Source organism: Marmota flaviventris, chromosome 10 (assembly GCF_047511675.1).
Source record: "Marmota flaviventris isolate mMarFla1 chromosome 10, mMarFla1.hap1, whole genome shotgun sequence".
Lineage (NCBI taxonomy): Eukaryota > Metazoa > Chordata > Mammalia > Rodentia > Sciuridae > Marmota > Marmota flaviventris.
In genome coordinates, this window is record NC_092507.1 from 64,765,493 (window position 1) to 64,787,087 (window position 21,595).

Sequence of the window (21,595 nt, forward strand, 5' to 3'; positions counted from 1 at the left end):
ATAAAAAATTATAATGTGCTATTCATTTTCTGCTTTGGCATTAAACCTCTGTTATTACTGAGTCCAGAACTATTCATTTTTAGAACGAATACACTTATCCATACCATAGAACTTATTAAAAAAATACAAATAGTCTTCATTCTAAAACCTGTATGATTGCGATCCAATCCAAAACCCAGAATTTATACCTTGTGTTATGAAGTGGGAGATCCACTGAATTTATCTTTTTTTGCCTCACCAGGCATGGGTATATACTTAGGACCTTTATAAACACTTTATTTTCATTACGAACTCCCTTCAGCTATGTTTCACAACTTTTCACCAAAACTAACACTGTATCTGCAGCTAATACATCTCTTATCTGAGTACACTCAACTATAAGGTGGTTGGTAAGCACCTTTAACTGTATATTTTATTAATTATTTCCATTGCCAGAAGCCTTCTATTAAGAAACCTATACTTTAGTATAATTAGTATAACGGTACACTTTCTTATGATGCATCTGAATTAATGCTTTACATAAATTAGAAATTTAAAGCATACTCACACCAATCTTTTCTTCTATGAGTTGCCGAGCATAGTCTATTTGCTGTGGAGTGCCACGAATTGTAAATAATTTCATATTAGGGTCTGCATTAGGTGGAGGATTTCTCTGAAGTTCTATTCTTGCACCAGACTGTTGGCTTATGCTTTTTATGGTTTCACCTCCTAAAATCAAAAGATATTAATTTTAGGTTCAAAGGATATAAAACATACTATTCAAAACAAAATGGTCACTATTAAATAGCCATAAAAATTTTGGGGGCACTACCCTGACAATATTCTAGTAGGATTTTCATTTATTCTACATTTCAATTACATGAAGCATTTCATGTTTTAAAACTGTATTAAAGTTCACTTAAAATTACACACTCTTTAATGTGTATAATAACTTACCAATGCAAAAAAACTAACACATTTCTAAACATAAAACTTTTTAAAAAATTATTATTTATTAGTTATGGGTGAACACAATATCTTTATTTTACATTTACGTGGTGCTGAGGATCAAACCCAGTACCTCATGCATGTTAGGCTAGAGCTCTATCTCTGAGCCACAATCCCCACATAAAACTTTTTAACAATATGTGGTTCAGGAAAAAACAAAGTAAACTAAGAAAGAAACCCACTCAAACCACTTTTTTTGTGGAAAAAAAAAAATTGGGGGGTGGTGGTGCCAGGGATTGAACCCAAGACCTTATGCACGCGAGGCAAGCACTCTACTAAGAGAGTTTGGGCTATATCCCCAAACCACTCTATGAGTCAAGTTTCTTATACCAATAAGTTTCTGGTCCCCCTCTCTATAGGAGCCAATTAATATCAAATCCTACTCTTTTTCTGTAAGTATACATAAAATACTTCATTTGTTTTATTATTACATTAATATAAGCATATTTTATTGAAATTTTATTAAAATTTAGCCAAAGAGAAAAATTACTGCTACCTGTTTACTAAAGCATCAGAAATACTATCCAGAAAAACTGTTGTGTGTTAAATATTAAAAAAATTTTAATACATTGCCTTTTCCTATTATTAATCCAGTCTTCCCGGTTGGCACAATGAAATTAAATTCCTGTAGTCCACCAGGTGGTCCCATGTTCCAGTTGCCTTGACCTCTACCTCTTCCTCGACCACCAGGTCCAGGTCCACCAGGATTACCAGCCTAAGGAGGGAAAAGACAAGAAGTCAGCATAGAAATGAACATTTTTTTTCTATGACAAAATTATTTTCTCCAACTCTCTATTATCAAACCAGAAATTTAGAGACCAGTTCAGAAATAATTTGACAAAAACAATAACTTTTTTTTATACTGGGTGAATAAGGGAGGATACTTATTCTGCTCCAAGAGGTTACTCCCTTAAAGCAGTTTACACTTTCTAGTGATTAATAAAGTAATATCAAGTGGACTATAATACAAAATATAAGGGGCACTTTCAGATATAAAGGAAAATACTTCTCCAATGCAAACAAAATGAAATATTAACTTTCTATCAAACCTGAACACTTCGAAGAAGGTCTGTAATAATTTCTGCAGCATGTTGACATCGGTCTGGGGGTCCTGTTATTTGTGCTATTCTATCAGGTGTTGTTCCATCATCTTTGAAACAAATTGAAATTAAACATTAAATGCATGTCAAAACTAGCTGTTCCTTGCATGCACAAGGCCCTGGGTTCAATCCCTAGCACCACCAAAAAAACCCCCAACCCCCCCAAACTAGCTGTTACCAATACTTAAAAGATTAAATATATGTACTCACCTGGCTTAAACTGAATTCGAACACCAGCATCATTCTGTATTTTTTTGATCATCTCTCCATTTCTTCCTATTACAATGCCAACAGCAAATCTTGGAATCGGAACCTTATGTAAAGAAAACAAAGTATACATATAAAAAGAAATTTCCCCAGAATTAATCTGCATCAAATCACAACAGGATATATATCAAATATATATCCAGTACAGTAATAAGATACAGAACACAGTCTGGTAAAGTATAAAGTAAAAAAGGGATAAAATGTTAAAGAAGGCTATCTAACCCCAAACAGGAAAAACACTACTATATTTATATATTACCATACAACCATTTCTGATTGGTTTCTTTACTTACATCAATCCCTTCATTTCCTCCTATTCTTGACCCGTACTCATTTCGAACTTCTCTGAAACCACCTTGATCACGAATTAATTCTAACACCATTTCCTTGGCTTGCTAAAGTAGAAAAACATAGATGACTTAAAAAGCCGGTCTTAAAACATTTTAATTCTTCATGTGTCTAAACCCATCCAACCCCTTAATAAAGGATAAAGTGAAGTTTACTTGAACTTTGTATGGGTCGCCTGTAATCCTAAGAGGCTTATCAGCACCAGTGTTCTGAGGCCCATCTTGAATCATAACCATTTTAACTCCAGCCCGTTCCTATTAAAATAATAAAAATTCTATGAGTCAATAAAAGGGGAAAGGAAAAGGAAAAAAAAAACTAGCTTCAAAACAGATTAAAAGCTTTAACGTTTTACAATATAATCATACCTGAAGTTGTTTAATAGTCTCTCCTCCCTTTCCAATAACTAATCCTGCCTTGCTAGCTGGAATCATGATTTCTTGAACCGCATTTCCAGGTCCATCACCATGATGAAATCCAGGAGCTGGTCTTCCTTTTTCAACAATCTGATCTAGTAACCGTTTTGCCGATCTGTTAAATTCATATAAAATAATGAAGTTTAGCATACCCAAGTTTACCCAAAAAGAGACATCATATATCAAGTAATCCTATTCTAATAGATGCTTCAAGTTACTTACTATACTTTTAATTATAAAATGCCCAAGAGCCAAGATTGAGACTTGGCAATAAAACTTAGATTCTTTGTTTACTTCCTTCACCTGGGTAAGACTCTACTACTGAGCTACATCCCTAACTGGCCATTTTTGTTTCATTAAGGTACCCAGTTTGGCCTTGAATTTGCAACCAGTGTTTCTGCCTCAGCCGTTTGCATGGCTGGAATCACAAGTGGGTCACCACTATGTAATAAATTTCTAGATATATGACTTATTTTTGAGAACAGTCCAAAAGTTTTCAAGAAGTGCTCAAATTCTAAAGTTATCTCAGAATTTAGCTGATTCCTCAAAAAATTAAATTATTGAATTTCCTTTGGTGCTGGGGATTAAACCAAAGGCCTAAGGCATATTAAAGCAGAAGCTCTAAACTGAGATACATCCCAGCCCATTTACACTTTAAAATCACAATTCTGCTCACTTAATCTGACTTTACTTCATTTAAATCCATAAAAATAGCATATATCAAATAAATAACATCATTTCTTAGGTGCTATAAAGCAAATCAAAGCAGGACAAAAAGAATGTAAGCATGTGCACATGTACATACAAAACAGATAAAGGAGGCCTCAAGAATGAAGACATGTTGGGGTTGGGGCTGTGGCTCTGGCTCAGTGGAAGAGCACTTGCCTAGAATGTGTAAGAATTACACATTCGATTCTCTGCACCACTTATCAATAAATAAAATAAAGATCCATTGACCAAAAAAGAATGAAGACATAATTTAGAAAAAGTACTGAAAATGTTGGAAAATATAAAACTCATGGCATATAAACTCATTTATCACATGTAATTTAAAAGACTAAATGAAGTCATCTATTGAGCATGCATTGATATATTTTTTAGGGCATTTCCATGTTTTAAGGCCTAGAAGACAAAGCAGAACCACTAAGAAAAATCAGATAAGTTGGTGCCTCAAAAATCAAATAAATCTAGTATTTCAAGGAGGTTCACTGTGTCAAATACTGCTGACAGGCTGAAGGATATGGTGGCACACTGTAATGCTGGAAAAAGAAATTTCAGCAGAATGGTTGGAATGATGAGTTCAAGAGAAAATGAAAATGAATAAATGATAACCTAAGCATAGCAACTCTTAAGGGACCTTTGCTAATCAGATAAATATAATGTGAGGCTTCAAAGATGTTTTGTTAAGATGGATAGACTTTCAACCTGTTATTAGAAATTACCTTAAAAAAGGAAAAAACTACTGATGTAGGAGAAAGTCAGTTGAATTGTAAGGATAAGCAAGATCTGTATCTGAGTACTGTGCATATAGAGTAGAAATGAAGACTGTTAAAGTTTTAGTGGAAAAATGAGGTAGAAAACTTCCTAATATTTTGTTTCTATGTTCTTGCTAAATGAACTTCGGTGGGAAAGAAGGGGTTTGATGCTGAAGATTTGAAATGGGCAGTGGATCTACTTGAGTTGAGCTTAATGGTTATGAGTTTTATGTAACACCAGTCAGTGTGGTTGTATGTATTTTTCTCCAGGCCCCAAAGTAGAGATTGCAGTAGATACAAAATTGGTTTTAGTCATTTTCTGTGTTCCATGGCTCAGAGAGTGAACCCTAATCAAGAAAGACATGAGGTATAAATTTTGAAGAGTTAAATTTCAGGAAAGGGGAGAGGAAGACAATGGTGTTGAAGCAGTTTAAGAGCAAAGACAAAGTTCAGAGTCTTCATGTTATTACTCTAAGTAGACTTAAGATTTTCATACTTACTGGACAGATTCAGGTGTTCCAGTTAACATACAAGACCTTTCTGGAAGGCCACCACTGTCTACAAATAAAATAAAATTTTAGGTCAAGAAAATAGTAACAAGTTGCATCATTATAACTAGCAGCTTAAAAATAATACACTTTGAAAATACCAAGAAAATAATTACCAGGAGCTATCTGTATTTTGCATCCAGATTCTTGCTGTATGCGTGAGATCTGTTCACCTCCTCTCCCAATTACTAGTTAAAAAAAAAATAAATTATTTGCCGAAAGAATACAAAGTATGCTTCATGTTTTCAAAACTTAAACATAAGTTACTTACTAAATCCAACCATTCCATCTGGAACTTTGTATTCTTCTGTCATTACAGATCTGCTAAGAAATAAGAGTAACTAAAAATTTCCTTCAAGAAAAGATAATGTTTATATATAAAAGGTAATCTAAATTTAAGTGTAATGCTTCCTAATGGCTTAAACTAAGGTTCCAAGCACATAATTTTGGCAAAATATGGTCTTATTCTTTGTGTAGTATAGTTAAATTAAGAATCTTAAATAAAGTGATACCTATTAAATGAGGAAGAGATGGTGAACTGAATAGTCTAAAGGCATGAATGGCAAAGGAGTTAGGATGAAGAGTTCAGGAAATGTCACTTTAATTCACCTTAGCTCTTCTAAAATGTAATCTATTCCACCTGTTTTGCCAAATCTCAAATGGATCTCTCTCAATAACAAACAAAACAAACAAAAGACCCCATCCCTTTGTGTCGTCTTCCAAATAGAAGGAAATAAACTACATATGCAAAAAAATATATTGACATATATTCACTAAACATTAACTTATGTTTGTATATATAGTTCAATTCACACTTGCAAAATACTTTTAAAAAAGCTTTTGACTATACCTTTGTTGCTGATGCATCGGTGGTAACTGTGTTCCAAAAGCTATCAAAAAATTAAATAAAAATTCAAAATTTACTTTTACTTATATATTTAACAACAATCAAATTAGACATTCTAAACTTCCCCTGATGCAAGAACATTCTGGAGAGAATACAATTTTATGTAGATGATTTCAATCAACATTGACAACTGATGAGAAAGACAGTGAAAGGGCAAATATATTAACAAAAAGCACAAAACTTTCCTTATCCAAGTGATACAAGCATAGATTAAGAAATAGAACAGTTAAATGACATTTATAATAGCCTAGAAATCAATCTTTATATATGCCTGGCCATGAGGACTGCTAAAAGGAATAAAATATAAATAAAGGAAAGGCATATATTTACAAGGGAATTCAGGCTTCACATTCTAAAAGACCAATCAAATTTCAAAAAAACTCACTAAAAATAGAAATAAGCCCTCAATATTAAAATTCAGGTACTTTTAAAACCCAGTTTAAATTAATACTTACAGTCATTCTGAGGAGCAACTTTCTTAGCATCTGGTTGATCTGAAAAATTAAGAGTGTTTCAATTTTTGCCAGTAAGGACAAAGCTCCTCCCGCCAAAGAGTAAATAGTTATAAACATTTATTAAAAATCTGGTAGAATGGTTTATTACTTGAACCAAAATTGCCAAACCTCAACTTACTCCCAATAATCTAACGAAAAACTAGTCTTTCATTATCCTTGTGTTTAAAAAATGCACAGACATCATAAAAAAACCTTTCATTATATCAAATCACTGACCTTAATGTGTTAAGACACTTTAGAATGATATATAAGACAAAGTATCTTGATTACTAGCAAAATATCACATGCTATTGGCTAATGATGCTTCCACTGTAGGTACTAAAAACCAGGTGGGGGGAGGGTGGGCTATCGAAATGTAAAAATCTGATATATCCAAAGTTGAGTGTATTTGACAGTGACCACAAAACTAGATTCAAAAAGGAAAAGAAAAAAAATCACATTACAAGGCAATCTCAATCTAAACTGTTCTATTATCTGTAAACATTTCACTGTGTAAAACTTCAGAATTCAAAGCAGCTACATGACTATCTTTATCTAAATCCATTAGAGATGAACACAATGCATACCTTACAACAGACAACCTATAGCTGATTGAATTATCTTCTCCTCCCCCCTTCAAATTTAAATGATTAAACATAAAATAAAGATTGTTGTGCAGCAAAAATTCAGACACAATCCAAAAGAAAGTTTGTGTCCATTTAAGAATCCACTGGTTTATTTCACGTTTACATACTAAACACAGGTAATAAATAAAAATTCCTGCCTTTAAAAGGAGAGGGCATTCCCTCCCAGTGTGTTGTACTGCTCGGACTTGTCCAAGAGCCATCTACACATAAAATAAAAAGAATACATTACATACAACATCTGAAGCATCATTAGCTCATTTTTTTTTTAAATATTAAAAACCTCACTACAAATATGAAAGACACTTAAATAAGAGGAAACCAAGTACTCCTGGTCAAAGCTACAAATACATTCTATAGGCTTGGTCAGAATCCTCCTTTAAAAAAAAGGGCCAAAGAAAGTGTATCAAAATTTATAATCAACCCTAAAACAAAAAATATACAGATTTCTAAGTTCAGAAGCTTCAACAATTATTTTTTTAAAATAGAAAATTATAAATCCACTGTTTTAATCCACATTTAAAATTAAACCTGAAACACAAAATAACATAAAAGTGTTACACCAGGGTAGCAAACTACAGAAACCTTAATCTGTAAAACGAAACCTGAAATAGTAAAATGATGAAAATACAGCATATAAAAATTCATTCACATAAGAAAAAAACAGTAAAGTGTTTCCTAAACTATTTATAGTTTTGTTTTCAGTATTAATGAGAAGTCTGTGCAAACTGTCAATCTGGCACAATGCTAAGAGGGAAAAATCAACTTGTTTTCTACTAAGACAAAACTTTCTAGTTGAATCAAATTTTACCTACCTTGTCTAGGTCTCCCTTTCCCCACTTTACTTTTGAAGCTAATATAAACCTTACAATTTTAGGAATCATAACAAATATTGAAAATAATTTCAACTAAATGCTTTCTGAAACAATTAAAATTACTTATGGCTATAACTTACCTCCATCTTCTAAAGGTCTTTTTTGTCCCCCATAACCATAGTCATTTGAATTTAATGATGTACCAGCATCACCCCCAATTTTTGCTGCAATCTTAAAAAACAAAAACACACCATTACCAAGGATAGCAACACAAACTACTATAAATTATTCAGCTCACAAAAGCAAAGTCACTTGATACAATGGCAAACTAAAACCATAGTTCAAATTTATCAATATCATTAATACTTCACAGAGTTAACAACCAATCATGGTCTGAAATGAAGCTTCCAATACATCCATATAAGAATTAACAAAGTAGCTGAAATCAGTCATCGTTAAGGAAAAAGACTAGTTTTGAAGAAAATATGGATCCTAATGCTATCTTTCCACAGTTTTTCCCCATGGCTTTTAAAGATGTTTGTGATCACAGAGCATGTGACCACTTCTAGGACTGTAGTACTATGGTGCTTAATTAAATGGTTAGTAGACACATGTGGTTACTGAGTACTTAAATTGTGGTCAGTCCAAACCGGCATGCTTTGTAAGTGTAAAATATGCACTTGGGATACTGAAAAACTGCAATTAATGGAAGAATATAAAACATCTGAAAAGTTTATGTTAAACACACATTGGAAGGATAATATTTTGTGTATGTTGGGTCAAACAAAATACAGAGCTTGCATTATATTTCCACCAGACAATGTTATTCTAAGAGTAAATGCTGGAGCCTAGGGAGCTCTAGTCTAAGAAAATCTTAGCTAGAAAATCATAATTCTGTTTAAAAGGCTTTCCTCATGATGGTGCACTCCCAGTGGCCCAGGAGGCTAAGGCAGAAGGATCCCAGGTTCAAAGCCAGCCCCGGCAATTTAGGCCTTAAGCAACTTAGCCAGACTTTGTCTCAAAATAAAAAATGGCTCAGGACGTGCCTTAGTTGTTAAGTACCCCTAGATTCAATCTCTCAAAAAAGCCATTCTCTTAAATAAGTGTTAATTTTAAGAGTGGGGCAACCAGTGTGCCTGTAATCCCAGCTACTTGAGAGGCTGAGGTAGGAGAATCTCAATTCAAGGCATCTTAATGAGATCCTGTCTCAAAATAAAAGGGCTGGGGTACAGTGCATACCCAGCATGTACAAGGCCTTAGGTTTAATCCCTAGTATCCTCTGCCACCCACAAAGAGTGGGACAGCCAGTGCATTCCTGTAATTGCTGTTACTCAGAAGGCTGAGGCAGGAGGATTACAAATCTGGGGCCAGTCTAGGCAATTTAGCAAGATCCTATCTTAACAACAACAAAACGGCTGGGAATTTGGCTCAGTGGTAGAACAGTTAAGTGGTGATGGGGCACACAATTTTATTTGACTAAACCAACTCCATATAAGAAATACCAGCTTGAAGTTACAAACAGGGCACAGCCAATGGGCATTTATTGCATTCTTCTATGAAAAGAAAAATGGAACTATTATTACCGGCAAAGGTCAAACTCCACAATACTCTGTATTATACTCATCATTAAAGATGTGTGAAACTTATGAGGGTTTATTATATCATTTTAACTTTGTGTCTGAAATCATCCATGTTAAAAAAAAAAAAAAAAAAAAAAACTGCTGGGTGACTGAAATTCCCAAGAGATCCTGATGTGGGATTAAAAGAACTAAACCAACTGCTTCACATTTGTGTATAATTAGGACACTGGAGAGGCTGAGTATATTCAAGGATATTGGTGTCTTAAATCAAATATGGATCACTTAAAGCCAGTATGTATCGTATTCCACATAATAACTATCTTTCCAGGTTTCCTAGATTTACCTTTTCCTCATCCATAAATGCAAATACCTACAACACAGGGCATATTATTAAAATGCATGCACATAATTTGATTTCCCTGATTCTAAAGCTTTGATGAATGCAAACTTCCTTATCCATTTTTCATTTTTCCCCCCCTAAGAAGCCTACTTTCATCTTTGGGCATACAATTTAATCTTATTTCCTTCCTCAAAGTTTCCCTAATCATACTTGAACTCCTTCAGTCTCAAAACATTTAGCACTTTAAGAACTTAAACAGTAAATGGCATTTACAAAGCTCTGAATTTGCAAAGCAACTCACCTTGAACTTTAAGGAACTTCCACAGAAAGAATACTTACTTGTACATAATTTACTAAACATTTCTAATCATGGAATGGTTCTACAACTATGCATATGAAAATGAAAGTTGATACTTAGTTCGCTTAAAGAACCAGTAATATTTCAAAAACTGAGAGTAAATACAAAGACATTAAAGATTTTAGTATAAATATTAAGAGATTTGATCAAATATATTTTCTAAGTTATTACAAAGAGGGTTAATTTAAAAGATGGAATTCCTAAAAACCAACTAACTTCCCGATATACTCAATTCTATACATTAAGTGTGGGAACTTCTTACTTTGAAAATATACAAAAATAATCCAAGCATACAATAAGCAGATCACCAGTATGTAAAGGGGAACAGTGAGAGGAAGGAGGGTAGGGAAAGTGGAAGCATAGGGATTGAAATGGAACAAATTATATTCCATGCATAGGTGCATATCAAAATGAACTCCACTATCATATATAGCTATAATGCACTAATAATAACATTGAATAATCCAAACTTTCTACTTGGACCCTACTCTACTCTGCTTTCATACATATATGTATGTTTTAAGCATTTCCACCTTCTTCACTGGCCATCCCTAAAATCCAAGAATTTTGAAGTTGATAGGAAACTCTACAGATTAGTAATTTTTTTTAGTTGTTGATAGACCTTTATTCTGTTTATGTGGTGCTGAGGATCAAACCGAGTGCCTCACACTTGCTAGGCAAGTGCTCTACCACTGAGCCCCAATTTTAGTTTTTTAAAAAAGCCATTTCTCAGAAGATAACTATCTAAATGCCAACTTTCAGTCCACTACATGCCTCTTATGTTTTTGGGTGGAGACATGGAACTGATCTTATTTTCTTTCTAAAACTGTCATTTACCACATTTGCATATAATGAAATGGTAAAAAAGTCTCTCTACACCTACCTTGTGGCAAGATGGCAAAAATCAAATTAATCAACAAGATATGTTTAACTCTGAGTTTAATATGTAGCATAGCCTCAACAAATTGCTAGTTATCATGACAAATCAGCATACATATGATTCAAATTTAAGGCAGGGTCCACAAATATTTGATTTAAAAAATGCATTTGGGTCAAATATAGTTGCATTCTACTTGTGAAAAATGTGCCTGGAGACCAACAAGATATACAACTTCTGTAGACGTAGGATCTGATATAGCTAATAACATGCATTTTTAAAGAATATATTATTGTCAAAACAAAATTTGATCACAACATTTCTAATTCATTGATTTAATTCAGAAAGTATTGAGTACCAACTATTGGCAAGGTCTTATGGGAGTCCATAGTCATAAACCTGAAATGTCAGATATGATGGACACCTGCAGTATTACACCACCATTTTCTTATTACCACAATCAAGCTTATTAGCAACCCAACGTCTATCATCTGATCCATCTGTATTTTTCTCACCTCTTTCCACCTTCCTTGCTCCACTCAATACTATGTTCCAAAAACTTCACTCTTGGGTTCTGGCCATTCCCAAAATCCTTATACCTTTGCACATGATGCTTTTTCTTTATTGCCCAAACTCATTCTCCAATGCCTTGGACAACCCCTTATCCCGTATTCCTTTACAGTTCCTGACTCACAGCAGAAATGCTTTATGAGAACAAGCTGATGAATTAAGTGTCCATATTTTGTCTATAGGCGTATAAACGAAAACATTAAATGCAGAAATTCTGTTACTTGCCTTTGGTTCTCGGACTATATCACAGATTCTAAAAAGTGAGAGAATCCAATTCATACCTTAAAATAATTTCCAGTCTCTGGCTGAGGATATAGCTCAGTGGTAGGGACCTTGCCCAGGCATGTGAGGTTCCATCCCCAGCACCAAGTGCAAAAAAAACAAAAACAAAAAACCCCTATGTCTATGAATAGTGTGGCACAAAATACTAGTTTTAATAAAGACTGCTAAGTCTTCCAACCCAATCTTATTTAAAACTTGCTAACAGTGTTTCTGTTTGGTACATAAATGTTTCAACTGCTTTTTAAAAAAATACTCTGTAGTTCAAAAAATGCACAGCTAGTTTTAATGATGAACTTTTGTTCACTATAGATTTTGATTTTTGCCTCAATCCTGCTGGTAGGTAAAAAGTTAATGAAGTGAACTCCTAACCATCAAAACTGGTTTCCACTTACCGTTTGCCTGACACTGGTCTAAAATGCCTAGCACCCAGTACATATTCCGACCTTAATTAGAGACTACACCGCACCAATATCACATATTTTAAAGCATAAGCGCATCAGGGGACATCTAAAAAGAACATTCAAGTTAAGTAACCTTCCAGGTTCCGGGAGCACATAAACGATTTTTTAAAATGGCTTTAGCCTGGGAAAGAAGTGCCTTCAGGGCAAATGTACGCACCTACGTAATACAAAAAGAGGTCTGGTCAATTTACGACTCTGAACAGAGAGGCAGATTCAAATTGAAACCGCGGGTATAATGGGCCTGAGGCCATTTTGAGAAAGGAGGAAGGACTCACACACAAATCCCGCCCAAAGGAAGGGTGCTTGGTGCTTTCTAGAATCGCTTCCTTGTAGAAATGAAGGTGAACGTTACCGAAAGCTGCTTTAATTGGGAGGGAGAGCTCAAAAGAGCTGGAAGCTGAAAAGACTGCTTTAATGACAAATCCCTTCCCTTACTACCTGAGACTCCTGTAGACGGACCCTAGCCCTATCCCAAACTAATTACCAGAACCTTCCATCCTATTGTGTAAAATTACACGCGCTTCATACCATGAAAAAAGGCATTCGTTCTAAGTAAGAGGGAGGGGAGGCTGAGCTAACTTGTTGGAAGTGCTAGTACTGCAGAACTGGGCGAGACTTAATGCCATCTCTGAGTACCATGCGTTGGAGTTCCAACGCTAAGAACACAAAACTTGAGTTCTGGTCTCCGGTCGCTATTATCAACGTAGAACAACGTGAATCTTCTCAAATTTCAGCCCGGAAGAGCACCTCTTTCCTCTTCCTCACGCTGGAAGAGATAGCGGCCTACACAGTCAGCGGGCCAATTACCGTGGGCTTTCGGGAACTCGCCGCGCGATCCAGACTTACCTGCCGGGCTCTCTGCAGCGCATCTTTGAAAGCATCGTTAACTCCTCCTCCACCACCGCCGCCACCACCACCACCAGCTGACCCAGAGGAGGGTGGAGGCACTGTTGAATAGTCTGCCATGGCTACACTACAAGAGCCGCTGCCGCTTCTTCACAGAGACCTCTTCTCAGCTAACTGCTAAGAAAGGAAGAAAATGGCGACCGTCGAGCTTCTATCACATTCTTGCGCGACCATCGTGCCGTAAAGGGGCGGAGACTGAAAGATGGAAATCCCGCGATGTTTCTGAGGCGACGTGCTGCCGTGGGGGGTGGGGCTGAGAAAGAAGGAGCAGCAGAGAGCGTCGCGAGAACTGGGTTTGAAGTTTCGCGAGAATATGGTTTATCTTGGCGCCTCCTTTCCGCGCGTTGTTGGGGTGAGGCTGGGTAATTGTTCCTTCGGGTTGGTGGGTAGAACTGGCGCGGAGGCGGCCGTTGGGTTTGGGTTGCAGAAAGCTTGAAGGAAAAAGTGTAACTGTTGCTTACCAGCCGCTGCCTCTGGAAGGTAGTGCGGAAAAATTTCCGCCAGGGGTTATTCTGTGTATCTGCGAGGAAGGGCTTGACGCCGAGGGGCGTGACGACAACGCAGCAGTGTCTCGAGAGCACCGCGGCCCGGAGAGCGCCTGAGAGAAGCGCGCCCCGGACGCCGTGCGGCTATGCTTCTGAAAACGCCTGCCTGGCTTAGTGGAAACCCAGCATGATTTTCAGGGTAGTAAAACGTCCCTGTATTTACCTCTAGGCTGTCAAGATTTTGGAGTTTTATCACAACTGGGGATGAACTGAGGTTGGAAGTCTATTAATTATCGAACTGATTTCCACGTTTTTTTAAGTTAGTGAATGAGCAGGCTGACAATGACTATCTGTTGAAAACGCGATTACTTATAAAAATCAGTGTTAATCAGAATTGATTATATAGGTTGTGGGTCCCTGACCATTTTTATTGAGGTCCTTATAATTAACATCCGTTTCTTGCCCAGAATTGATTTTGTGGCTTCTGAGACTATTTTTCCCATTCATCTGTGTGTACTCAAATGTAAGGTCATGTTCGGATTGTCATCCCTGGACTAATTGAATTTTGGGGGGGCAGGGGCAATTTATATTAATATATTTACCAAATAATTTCAGATTTTTTCTTTTCAGAACTTAGCAAGCATATTTTATTTATTAATAGTAGCAGTAGTTCCAGAGACAAGTTAGGGTATTTTACAAGTCATTCTGTTCGCACTTGAATGTACCACAATGGTTTCTTATTCTGTTTCCCAAACTTCCTTCTAGTTAACAAAATGAGGTAAAATGAACTTCTTCAACTTTGTGGTACTTTGGTCTTCCGTGAATTAATCTAAGAATATAAAAAGGTATAGGAATGTAACCCAGTGGCAAAAAGCCTGTGGTTCTCAACCCCTAGTACCAAAAAAAAAAGTTTTTTTTTGTTTTTTTTTAAGTGGAAATTATATTTGGGAAAGCAGTTAATGTATTAGACTACAGTATATCAACAAACTATAAAAGCAGTGTTGGGTGTATTGCTGAACAGAAACTTCATATTTTTAGTTGTCTAACAAATATTTATTAATGAGTAATTGTTTTTTTTCATGTTTTATTAATTAGATACCAGTTAGGCCTTCTGGTCAACATAATTTACCAGAGTTATATAATTTACCCCCCCAAACAACCTTTATTTCATGTATATTTTAGTTTTATTTAGATATTGAAAGTAAGAACTTCTCTGTACACACACGTATACATATATATGTACATATGTATTTCATATGTATATATATATATTTTTTTTTTTTGATAGAGGTATGGATATGCTAGAATGGGAAGAAGTTGGAATCAGTCTAGACGAGGATTTCTCACCTTCAGCACTACTGGCATTTTAGACCAGAAAAATCTTTGTTTTGCTGTACTGTTCTAATATTCTAGTATGTTTGGCAGCTTCCTTGTCTTTTCCCTACAGATGCCAGCGCCCCCCTTTGGCCTATCACCAGTTGTGACAACCCGAAATAGATACAGACATTGCTTGTATGCCTTGGGCAAAATTACCCCTTATTGATAAGTACTGGTCATCCTTGGTTTCTGTTTCTGCCTCTTCTCTACATCCAGAAAGACCCTATTGACTGTAATGCCAATGCATATTCTAAATTTCATTACTTTTGCCCCTACTGCTCCCACCCTAACACAAGTTACCATCACTTCATTTCTGGATGGTTAAGCAGCATTTTAGTTGATTTCTCTGCTTCTGCTCTTACATATCTTAAATTTGCTTTTTAAAAAATTATGAAATTTGGTACAGAAATTTATGGTAATACATACGGTTTCAAAAGTAACAAGCACCCATGTATCCATTCTATAGGAATATTATCCAAGAAATAAACCATTATGGGTATTTTTGAAGCTTGAGAGGTACCTCTTCCTGATGATTTTACAATTCATTCCTTATACAGAAGGTTAATATTTTTTTTTTTTTAGAAAACAAATCAGGTCTCGCCTATATATTTCCAATTGCATTTTAAATTCTCTTCTTAGAATGGCCTGGGGGTTCCATGTAATTGGGCCACTGTGTCTAAAACTAACTCCACTCCAAGTATTTGTCTGCTTTGCTATTCAAGAACTTCCTGCCTGTGGAACCTTGTACTTGTTTTTTTTCCTTTGCCAATATGCTCTTCAGGTGCTACTCCTTAGACCATTCTGATCTTGCCATTCTGTACTTACTGTCTGATACCATGTTCTCTTTATGGCATTTATCTGAAATAATTTTTTGTTTCACGTGTAAACTTCTTTATGCCTCTCTTTCATTAAAACATAAATTTCTAGAGAGCAGGGATTTTGTCTCTACCTAGCTTATAGTTTTGGCACTCTGTATTTGTTGAATGAATGCATGCTGAAAAAAACTCAGCTTTTCCATTTTAGGTGTCCCCCCCCCCCTTAGTACTAGAGATTGAATCCAGGATGTTCAACCACTGAGCCACCTACCCCTTTTAATTTTTTAATTTTGAGACACAGTCTGGCTAAGTTGCTTAGAACCTCACTAAATTGCTGAGACTGGCGATCCTCCTGCATGGGCCTCCCAAGTTGCTGGGATTACAGGCATGTGCCACTGCACCTGGCTTAGTTGATTTTTTGATGTTGGGCAGGTGGCTTAATATGTGTTTCTGATTTCACATCTACATAGTGATCATAATCTACTTTATCATCCTTGAATGAGCTATATCTGTAAGCTCTTCAGAAATCATAAAGTGCTATGCAAATGGAAGTTAAAATATGCAATTTGCATATTTTAAATATGGCTCAAATATAAATTGTGGCTCAATGGTAGAGTACTCGTCTAGCACATGTGAGGCGCTGGGTTCAATCTTCAGCACCACATAAAAATAAATAAATAAAGGCTACAACTAAAAAAAATATTTTTAAAAATGCAGTTTATTTTTTGGTATTGCATGATCAGGAAAAAATAAGCATGTAGTCCACTTAATATATACAAGTATATTTAAATACTTTTGGTAAAACAAAATCCTGCAAAGTCAACCAAATTGTGGGAAAACTATGAATTTTTTTTTTTTATATACTGGGGTTTAAGCCCAGGGACACTTTACCGCATCTCCAATCCTTTTTATTTTTTATTTTGAGACAAGATCTTGTTAAGTTTCTGAGGCTGGCCATGAATTTATGATTTTCTTGCTTCAGCCTCCCAAGTCACTTGGATTATGGGCATAAGCCAGTGTGCCAGTTTGCTAGTGATTTACCTAAGCTGAATATGTGTTAGTTTTGAGTTCATACACTCTTCTCAAAGCTATTTATACTCTTCTTTGTTCTAGCTTAATTTTATTGAAACTGATAAAATCATCTTGACTGCTTATTCCCCTTTCCAGTGTAAATCTTCTTAAAAATGGGAATATGAAAAATAAAAAAGAAAAATTAAAAACCAACAAGAAAAAAACGAACCTATCATGGGCATATCACAATAATCTAAAATTGGTTTATCGTGCTTTGAGAGATTAGCTGAATATCCGGCTGAAGTATGTTTGATGATTACACTCTTTATCAAGGAAATTTTAAAATCAATTTTTAAAACTCTGGCATTAGTCTGAAAAAATAATTCTTTTAATATTAAAAAATTAACTTCTGATAAGTATTCCATATTTTCTCCTCAGGATGAAGGAAAAATCAGTAGTTCTGAACTTATAAAAGTCTAATAGCGGGCTGGGACTGTGGCTCAGCAGTAGCGCACTTGCCTGGCATGTGTGAGGCACTAGGTTCGATTCTCAGCACCACGTATAAATAAATCAAGATCTATCAACAACTAAGAAAAATTTTTTTTAAGAAAAGTCTAATATCATATAAATTGCCAAATAATAGAATAAAAGGGTAAATAAAAGTTGGATTATTAAATATACTAGAAAGTTTCTTCCTTTTACTTTCTAATATTGCTTACCAAATTGATTCATTCTTAGTACAGCTTTTCACTGTTAGGATTTTTTAAGACTGTGTGGAATATTGATAGATTGTTATTTATACCTTGTTATTTATACCTAATGGTGAAAAGTAACCCATTATGGTTTTTGAACAGGCATTTTAGAATGGCAAAATTGTCTAGCTTTCCTGCCTCATTTTATATCCACATACATTTGATAGGTTTTAGCCAGAAAGCTCTCTTATAACCTTATACTCTTATGTTATAGTCTGTTATTGAAACCAATTCTGTTTTTCCTGTCTACAATCCCAACAGATACAGACAGGAAAATGTGAGAATTGCAGCCACTTTAAAGTGATGGTCCAGGATGTTATTCAGATATTTGATTATTAGGTGGGTGATTAATCTTTGTGACTTTGATCTCCATGCTGTTTGAGTTTCTAGGATTTTATTTTAGACTATGGTGTGAATGGAAGCAGGAGATATTTTGTATTTTAAAGGACAAAGTTGTTAACACAAATTGTAACTAACTTTGGAACATTGTAGGGAATAGCAGTTTGATCAGTGTCTGAAACTGGAGGCAGCCCAATGTTGTGGAAAAGATTCTGGCTTTGGTCCCAGAGGATCTAGAATCAAGGGTGTATGCCCTTTGGTAGGTTACAAGTTCTTTCTTTCACTGGCATAACATTAAGAGAGGGTAACATTTTAATCTGTTTCTTAAAAGTAGCTATCAGTAAAAGAATACAATTTTTGCCTTTGAGAAATTGCTTAGCCAGACTATGTGGTACATGCCTGTAATCTCAGCAATTTGGGAAGCTGAGCGAGGAGGATCAAAAGATGGAGACCCCAGCCTCAGCAACTTAGAGCAGGACCCTGTCTCAAAGTAAAAATTTAAAAAAGGGCTAGAGATGTATGTCAGTGTCTAAGTCTTACTTTACCACTGAAAAAGAAAAAGAAATTGTTGTAGTATCATCTCACCCTGAGTTCCCAGAAATTTCTTTTCTGATTTGGATGCCAAATTTGAGTGTCCTAATTGAAGAGCTATTAGAGGACTGAAGATTACTATGATGTTGCTAATGACCATTGATTTACTCTAAATCCAGCTGTTTACTGTTAATCATTCCACATATTCCTAACTATGGAGCCCTTGAGCTATTGTATATTTTCTCTATAAGAAACTGATCTTTGACTTCTATTTTACTGTTGTATGGTAATTCCCTATTTTTTCCAAAAAGCTTGTCTGAAACTCTAAATTAGGGATTTCTATTCATTCTCCTGTGCTGTATCATGGTAGTTTACCATTGTATCATTTGCTGTTTATTTGGAATTCCCACTTGGTCATAATGTCCAAAACACTGATAGTAATAGTGTATACCGTATAATGGTCATTGTTCTGAGTTTTTTAAGTGGACTAGTTTATTTGTTCTCATAAGAGGCTTTATGAGATAGAGGATATTAATATCTCTCATTTTGCTGAGGTATAGGTATATTAACTTGCCCAGGGTAACATATTAGTGTAAGAGCTGCAAGCTGCAATTTGAATTGGGCAGCCTGACTTGAAAGAAAGGAATTGTCTGTAAAAAGATGGGTAAGAAAATGAATGTCTTTGTAATTTCTAGTATATGGTTCATGAATTAGCATTTTTATTTGAATCTTTAAAATATTTACATTCATTTTTAATCAAGACCTAGACCAAAATTCTTCATGAGAAGGCAGCTCTTTATATAAGGAAAAAATAATGGATTTAATTTGCAAAATTTAATGAACTCATGTCACATGATATAATCCTGTTTTCTATTGTTACATTGGATGGGTTATTAAAGTATATAACACTTTATATGGTATGTTTCTGTATATGCCTACATATGTAGTCTGCCCTCTGTGGATTTTGCATTTGTGGATTCAACCAACCATGGATCAGAAATAATCAGAAAAAAAATTCTGTCTTTATAGAACATACGCAGACTTTTTTCCTTGTCATTATTTCTGAACAATACAATATTGCAACTATTTACATAGCATTTACAATTAGGTATTATTAATAATCCAGAGATGACTTAAAAAAAAAAAAAAAAAAAATATATATATATATATATATATATATATATATATATATATATATGTATATGTATATGTATATATGAAGGGACTGGATATATAGCTCAGTGTTAGAGCACATACCCAAATCTATATCTATATACAGGGGGATATGTATATAGGTTATATGCAAATACTAAATACCATTTTATATGAATATTCTTGAATTTTAGTATCTGAGGGGGATCTCGTAACCAATCCTCAAATACTGAGGGATGTCTATATATATATATATTAGTGTTATTTTTCAGATATGTTACTTAGGGGTTGATAATGTTTGTAGTCTATTATAAAATAGTCTTTTTAAGGCAAGGATCAGACTGATTACTTTTTTCCCATGTTACCACACAGCACCAATAATGCTGTGTGGTAACATGGGAAGACAGTATCTGTACTGTTTTTCTGCATATCAGATATCTTTAGAAAATATTCCAACTTCCAGAGATCAGACTCTTGAGAATTCTGAGTAAAATTCTTTATAGTTTATCTTTTAGAACTGTTAATGCTTGAAACAAAGGTCCTTTGTGAAAACATGACACACTTTTTTCTGCTTCTTGGGACCTTTCTATGAAGGTAGAAGGAATATCTAGTGGGTAGCCAAAATGTCATTTCTAGCTGTACAGTGTTCTTCACGTCTAATGAGAGAAAGAACTTCTTTCTATATCATACAAAAGGGCTTCTTTGAATATATGTATGTTTTGTTTGGCTAGCTGCATATAGCTGTTGGTAGGATCTGTCCTTTAACCAAGATCAAAGAAGCTACAACACAGCATCATTATTTAGGAAATTGAAAAGTTCAGAGCTTTCTGCCCTTACTGGTATGGTAGGACATAACACTCACAGCTTCCCATTACTTAGGGTTATAATGCTAGGTTGAAATTTTCGGGCCCTTCAGAGCATCTGTCTCAAAAAACTGGCCTTAACACCCATTTCTTGAGTAATTTTAGCTAAATTGTATGCCAGGCCGTCCTGATATATATATATATAAACTTTAATTTACTTTAAATTGGTCCTGTATTAACCCCAGTGTGTTTCCAAACCTGTGTCTGCTTAGCTATCTATAAGACTTTTATTTTGCACGTTTTCTAAAAACAAAATGTCTACAGGCAGGCATGGTGGCACATGCCTGTAATTTTAGTGACTCCAGAGGTTGAGGCAGGAGGATCACAAGTTTGAGGACAGCCTCAGCAACTCGGTGAGACACTGTTTTAAAATAAAAAGGGCTAGGGATGTGGCTTGGTAGTTAAGACCCCTGGGTTAAATCCTCAGTACCAAAAACAAACAAACAAAAACCTTTAATATGTTTATTCCTTTTCTCTCTTAATTTTGTGGTCAAAACATTATTTTTTCCCTTCCCTATTGGATATTAATATACCAGTTCCTTTTATTTCTTCTATTACATTTTTTAAAACTTTGGCTAAAAAAAAATCCAGATTAAAATGATCATTTGGAGGGGGAGTGGTAGAACACTTGTTTAAGCATGCACAGCCCCCCTGGATTCAAATCCCAGCACAGGGTGGACACACACATACACACATCTTTTTCCCTTTCTCCTCTTCTCCCCTCCCCCACTCCCTTGTTTTTTTTCATGAAACCTAACCTGACTAACCTATTTTGGTGATATTTTAGTTAGTATTGTCTGCAGTGGCAAGAGAGAGCTTTTTTTAAGAACTTGAGGGTATGGGCTGGGATTGTGGCTCAGTGGTAGAGGAGTTGCCTAGCACATGTGAGGCACTGGGT

At 35.2% G+C, this 21,595-nt stretch overlaps 2 protein-coding genes across 13 annotated transcripts in view; one reads left to right on the forward strand and one right to left on the reverse strand.

The window, feature by feature from the left end:
- Positions 1-13,546, reverse strand: part of Fubp1 (far upstream element binding protein 1) — a 31,770-nt gene extending 18,224 nt beyond the window's left edge. For 5 of the 12 annotated variants that reach the window (XR_011708869.1, XR_011708867.1, XR_011708868.1 and 2 more), the window contains exons 1-15: positions 13,313-13,546; positions 8,139-8,229; positions 7,324-7,386; positions 6,501-6,539; positions 5,989-6,028; positions 5,410-5,462; positions 5,255-5,326; positions 5,091-5,148; positions 3,068-3,230; positions 2,858-2,956; positions 2,648-2,749; positions 2,298-2,400; positions 2,037-2,137; positions 1,561-1,702; positions 548-708 (exon numbers count right to left, since the gene is read on the reverse strand). Coding sequence is in view for 8 of the 12 variants with exons in the window: in XM_071617960.1 (XP_071474061.1) it covers positions 548-708; positions 1,561-1,702; positions 2,037-2,137; positions 2,298-2,400; positions 2,648-2,749; positions 2,858-2,956; positions 3,068-3,230; positions 5,091-5,148; positions 5,255-5,326; positions 5,410-5,462; positions 5,989-6,028; positions 6,501-6,539; positions 7,324-7,386; positions 8,139-8,229; positions 13,313-13,432 (1,407 nt within the window). In the remaining 4 variants the exon portion in view is untranslated. The remainder of the gene's footprint in view (positions 1-547; positions 709-1,560; positions 1,703-2,036; positions 2,138-2,297; positions 2,401-2,647; positions 2,750-2,857; positions 2,957-3,067; positions 3,231-5,090; positions 5,149-5,254; positions 5,327-5,409; positions 5,463-5,988; positions 6,029-6,500; positions 6,540-7,323; positions 7,387-8,138; positions 8,230-13,312) is intronic. The other 7 variants (XM_071617966.1, XM_071617964.1, XM_071617961.1 and 4 more) reach the window with 6 other exon arrangements.
- A 100-nt stretch (positions 13,547-13,646) lies between these two features.
- Dnajb4 (DnaJ heat shock protein family (Hsp40) member B4) overlaps positions 13,647-21,595 on the forward strand; it is a 41,261-nt gene continuing 33,312 nt past the window's right edge. Inside the window, exon 1 of the mRNA XM_071617969.1 lies at positions 13,647-13,724. The gene's annotated coding sequence lies outside the window, so the exon portion shown is untranslated. The remainder of the gene's footprint in view (positions 13,725-21,595) is intronic.